Here is a 5,791-nt window from a genome sequence, read left to right as displayed (position 1 = left end):
TCTTTTTTTTACTTTCCTTATCCTATAGGAAGGAAAGTAATGTAATCGGTTCAAAATTTCGATGGTCAGTTTTTAGTGCCAAAATGCGTTTTGAGGTCCCTAGAGCCTAAATACAAAGTTTGAGCCATTGGTCCGTGTGTGTGTCTGTGTGTCTGTCTGTAAACAAAATATCTCGAGAACGGTAAGAGCTAGAGACTTGAAATTTGGTATGTAGATGTCAAATGTGACAAGGATGCGACACGAAACTTTTGGTTAAGATCGGTGCAACGGTTGGCGGCATTTTACCGCTTTTTGGCGGTTTTCGGTGTAATTTAACAATATCTCGGGAACGGTATAAGCTAGAGAGTTGAAATTTGGTATGTAGTTCACAAATGTGACAAGGATGCAACACAAAACTTTTGGTTAGGATAGGTGCTGCAGTTGGCGGCATTTAGGCCGCTTTTTGGCGGCTTTCGACCACTTTTCGGCGGTTTTCAGCTATACTGACTAAACGGTTAGAGATATTGTAAAAGTTAGGGTAAAAGAACACTCAAATAAGCATCATTCAATAGGATAAGGAAAGTCGTGTGATGTTCACACCAGATTTTTTGATTCACAAAGTGGGGTCAAACACTGGTTATCCGTTACGTAACCCCATGCACAAGGGAATGGACCCAACATAATAACAGTACACTTCTATGAATCCCAAACTCTGATAGGTCTTATGTAACCATCGGAATCTTGGCTTATTTCAAGTTCCAAAGTCTATCTTTCGCTCTACTGTGAATCCCAACTGAGACAATTCTTACGTAACCATTTGAATCCTAGAAGATTTTAGGTCCCAAGACTTTCAAGCTCTAACTTTTTTCCATCCGTTTGCAATGTTTGTAAGTATATTAAAAATGCAATAAGGTTCGTTCTCGGAACAGCTGGCTTTCTCCTATCCTGTCTTCCTTCTGGGTAAAGGGACTTTTTAGTCTCATTCGAGCAGGATAAACAAAGTATATTCTATTCTATTCTATTCCTTCTCTCTTCGCTTTCGGTAAGACAGTAGTTACAGTTCCCTCTATCAAACCTCTAAGGGAAGCGACGGGGGATGCAATAGAAACCTGTTGAATTCATCACTCTCAGTGAGAGTTTAATGACGTCACAAAATTATAGGTACACCATGACGTCACAGTATTCTAGCTACAACTATGACGTCAGAGATAGCACCTGGCTGAGTTTCTTCAAATTAAATTGATCCCAAGGGAAACCTAGACCCTCGACAAATGGAGTTACATAAACGAATTTCGACATTGGACGACATCAATGATTCAAGTAATTACTGACGTTTACTTAGTAAACTGTCGGTACAATGGAACAACTTGTTCTAAGCTGACAGTCTAAATCAAGCACTACTTATACTTGATACTTTTAAGTAATTAAGTAGTCATCTATACTCATCATATTAGAAAGAGTTAGAAATGTGCCTTGTTGAAATAGTTGGTGTTGCACTCAGAGTCATACAAGATTGAACAGAAGTTCTTAAAAGTTTCAATGTAATATTAAACACCATGGCTCAAATGGTTTTAGATAATTTTTGTTTGGATAACTAAGTCTATGAGATCATTTTAAACTAGAGTTTTTTTAAAGAAAATTATTATTAAAGATAGTTGAGGAACTTAATTGTTTGTTTCAAAACAATCCAATTGAATTTAAAATTATTACAAGTCCAACTAAGTAACTTTAGAACAACTCAAGTAGGTATGTAGTAGGGTTGCCAGACGTCCCGTATTTCCCGGGACATCCCGTATTTTGGGCACTTTTCAAAATGTCCCGTACGGGACACGCGTGTCCCGTATTTCCCCCAGTTTCACCATCTCCTCCGGTAATTAATCTTTACGGGCTTATGGTGGGGGGGGGGGGGGCAAACAACCCTAAAGGATGAGTTAAGCTTCTATGAATCTACGAAATCTCTCTCTTAGATTTTGTTACAGTTCCCTCTATCAAATCTCTAGAGAAAAAAAAATCCATGTTTTTTTTTGTGGTGAAGTTGAAAGTCCCTTCACAATTTTTGTGGATATCCCAGCATTAACAAGAGCCTCATTTATTCATTTTATTTTTTAAAAAAAAAAAAGACCCAAGCAGAGTTAGGCCTTAAGCTGTGTCCACACATAGTGGACGACCGTCACCTTCATGTTTCATTTTCTTTTTCAGGCGGCCCTCAACGCCGCTACCCGGTCGCTCAGTATCGACCTCAAGGGGGATAAAATCATCGCCACAGCCATGCACCCCGGCTGGGTCAAAACAGACATGGGTGGCTCCAATGCTCCCCTAGAGGTGGGTGCCGCAACGGCCGGCATAATTCAGTTCATACAGAGCCTGGGGGAGGCACACAATGGCGGCTTCTTCGAGTACACGGGAAAAGCGATCAAGTGGTAGTCGAAATATTGTATAGACCAGTGGTTCTCAAACTTTTTTTTGCATGGCGCCCCCTTTGGGCATATTCTCATTTTTTCAACATGATGAAGAAATTGAAGTCCTAAAGGAAAATCCAAACTGAAAACGCCCTAAAAATGGCGAAATGGCACTCAAATTTATCGAGGTTTCGTTCACAAAATTCTTCAAAGTTCCGAGCTTTCAAGAATGAAGAATGAAGTTTTTGCTGACTGTTTACATTCGTGAAGCTAGCACGCAACCGCGAGGCTACGATTTTATTTTTCTGCTCCACGCCCCCCAGTTTGAGAACCTCTGGTATAGACTATTAGAACCCTTTAGAGCTTCGCACACAACTTATACCTAACTAGAATTTACATTAGATTATACCGAGGACTCAGAGCTTAGCACAAAAGCTATACCAAAAGGCCTGTTCCCACTTGTCGTTCGGAAAAAAAAAAATCGTAGAACTCAGAACTACGCAAACAACTTGTACCGAACTAGAACTTAGCTAAGATTATACTGAGGATTCAGAACTTAGCACACACCTGGTACCGAACTGAAATTTAGATTAGATCATATCGAAGATTCATGAACTTTACAAACAACTTGTATACGTAAGAATTGATTCCCCCTGTTCCTATTTTTTTTTTTTTTAACTTCCTATTTTTTCCCCCACCTGTTCCTTGAAACAGATCACCAAAAACTTATTGGATTGCATTTAAAAGTCACAAATTTTTTAGGGAATTTAATATTTTTTTCCCCAGTAAAAATATGAATAAAAAAAATATTGTAATAGAAAGTAAAAAATTAATTTTTCCTAAAAGGGAATTTTTGCAAATTAGGCCACATTAGGAACGTAGTCGCACGACTTATAAGTACCACGAGGTGCAATACTGCACTCCGCAAACAGGAGTTTCAGAAGAAAAGTCCCCCATTTCAATGTAATCTATAAGTAGGACACCTTCGCACGAGAAGTCTGTGTCATTTTCATAGGTTGGAATTTTCAGACAGCGACTTCGCGTCTATTATTTTTTTTGCCCGTCCTTCCTTTTTTTTTTTTTTTTTTTTTTTTTTTTTTTTTTTTGATAGTCTCATTTTATTTCCTTATATTTTTTTACATAGACAGATTATACTAGTGATTTGATGATTTCATTTTGTACTTGTATAATAAATAATAGATTGTAGAGTATTGGTCTGTTTTAGTATTATTGTGTTTTTATTGTCTCTTATCAGTTTACAGACCTGTCCAAATTCAACCATTGTTCTATGCCACTCCAAACACTGTTGGGTCAACTAGTAGTCTGGACTTTTAGACTGAGAGAGGACGCTTTAGTCTTGAGTGGGCGTAACCACTAGGCGAGTCTAATGTCTGAGGCTTTTTTTTTTTTTTTTTCAACACACAATTTCACGTTGATTCATCATACAATCAAATAGTACCATTACTTAGACGATTTTTTTAGCCTGTGTACCAAGCTTATTCTGCTTACCACACAACCCACCCACCCACCTAAAGCACTACAGTTTAGTTAAATGCTGGGACAGGTAAAATCTCGATAATGTAAGGCCAATTTTTCGTTTTCGAAACACGTAGAGGAATTTCAATATTTTTTCTTCAATTTCATGAATATTGTAAATTTTATTATATTTTAAGTAATATAAATAATTAAATTTAATAAGTGGACCACCTAGAGGAGGTACTATGGCTTAAATATTATTTTACAACATTTAAAATTTCATAAATAAGAAAACACGAAAATAATACATAACACATGAGGAATCTTTCCTCGGGACCTCATTTAACCTTCTAAATATTATTTAAGAATTTGACCACAGTAATAGTAGTACCAAATAGTAGTATACTGGAGTAAAGGGATTTTTTAGTCCTTTTCGAGTAGCATAAATGAGAATTATAAATATTAGGTATCATTTTATATTATTTTAATTTTATAAGATCCGGGAAAGATTCTTCAATTAAAACTACTGACTAACTTAAAACTAAAGAAAAAAAGATTTTCAAAAAATCTGAGCATTTTGGCTGAATACTTAATAAGTTCCACCAAGTAGTGAACTGGCTTTGCCCCTGAACAAACCTCTACACATTCACATTGAAACTCGACCAACTCATGTTACATTAAAATGGAGGGATACCTCTATACTGAGATCAATCTTATATTAAAACTAAAAATTAAACGTTACACCTAGATACACAAAAGGCCTGAGTCTACAACAGCATATACCCTATAGTCGATTGACATTGACTTGAACATCCCATGAACTTTTCCATCAAAATTCTTTGATCCTACATAAAGAACTGAAAAAATTCAACTCTTTAACATACAAGCCCACAACAGCACATAGGTTTCTATGGTAAAAACACACAAATAGGTACTTTTATACTTATATAGAAAAAAAAAATTCAAACCATTCCAACTCAGACCCATTGTATACAAAACTTATTAGCTAGGTAGACAAATGATAAATTTATTTACAAAAAATATGAGGTGTACGTACATTTTTCCATGCACATTTGTAACATGACTTAATTTTACTGTCACTCCTTCTGCCTTGACAGAAATTCCTTCTTCTCAGCAGAAATTACCCATTAAAAGGAAAAAATATTTCCAGTGAAAGTTTGTTCAAAAACCAATCAATGAATGGTAATGGTAACTAACCTTCATTCTAAATATTTGAGGTATCTATCTGTCACAAATTTTATTAGTGGGTACCTCCTAGTCTCCTAAACAAGTTAACTGCACAAATCTTGAAACTTGTGCATTTTTTTTTTTTTTTTTACAAATTGCGTAATGTTTTTATTTTTTAGAGATTAATTTATCTAAATAAAATTGTAAATAAAGGAATTTCCGGAAAAATAGTATTTCTTTATGTTTAGGTAGGTGTGCCTGTAAACATAAAAAAGGTAAACATGATAAATGGTGTTGTCACAATGACAAGAGTAGGTATCTTTTTTCAACACCCTTACTGGGGTGTTGGACGCTTCTACTCGTCCTCAACAATAATCTACAAAATACTGTACCTGATGTATAATATCATTGCTTGTTAAATTCACTAGATACATACCTGATGTATAATATCATTGCTTGTTAAATTCACTAGATACATATCTACCTGATGTATAATATCATTGCTTGTTAAATTCACTAGATACATACCTGATGTATAATATCATTGCTTGTTAAATTCACTAGATACATACCTGATGTATATCCCGCTTCGTTTGTTTGTGCGCAAGCGTTTCTGCGCAGTTTGACGTGAAATCTGACGTCACAACTCTTTGAACTTTTCATTAGAACGGCAATTAAAAATTGAATTTTCGAGCTTTTAAAGTTACTTTTTCGGAGTTTCGACCTCAGATTTGGATTTTTCACTACTT

At 35.6% G+C, this 5,791-nt stretch overlaps 1 protein-coding gene across 3 annotated transcripts in view; it reads left to right on the top strand.

Moving 5' to 3' along the window:
• LOC103513868 (C-factor) overlaps window positions 1-3,411 on the top strand; it is an 11,348-nt gene extending 7,937 nt beyond the window's left edge. The window contains exons 5-6 of one of the 3 annotated variants that reach the window (XR_003392801.1): window positions 2,179-2,481; window positions 2,684-3,411. Coding sequence is in view for 2 of the 3 variants with exons in the window: in XM_026826969.1 (XP_026682770.1) it covers window positions 2,179-2,403 (225 nt within the window). In the remaining variant the exon portion in view is untranslated. The remainder of the gene's footprint in view (window positions 1-2,178; window positions 2,482-2,683) is intronic. The other 2 variants (XM_026826969.1, XM_026826968.1) reach the window with 2 other exon arrangements.
• Window positions 3,412-5,791: the final 2,380 nt, after the last annotated feature.

Source organism: Diaphorina citri, unplaced genomic scaffold (assembly GCF_000475195.1).
Source record: "Diaphorina citri unplaced genomic scaffold, Diaci psyllid genome assembly version 1.1 scaffold1040, whole genome shotgun sequence".
Taxonomy (NCBI): domain Eukaryota; kingdom Metazoa; phylum Arthropoda; class Insecta; order Hemiptera; family Psyllidae; genus Diaphorina; species Diaphorina citri.
The sequence above is the reverse complement of the archived record's forward strand: the minus strand, read 5'-3'. Positions and strand labels throughout refer to the sequence as shown.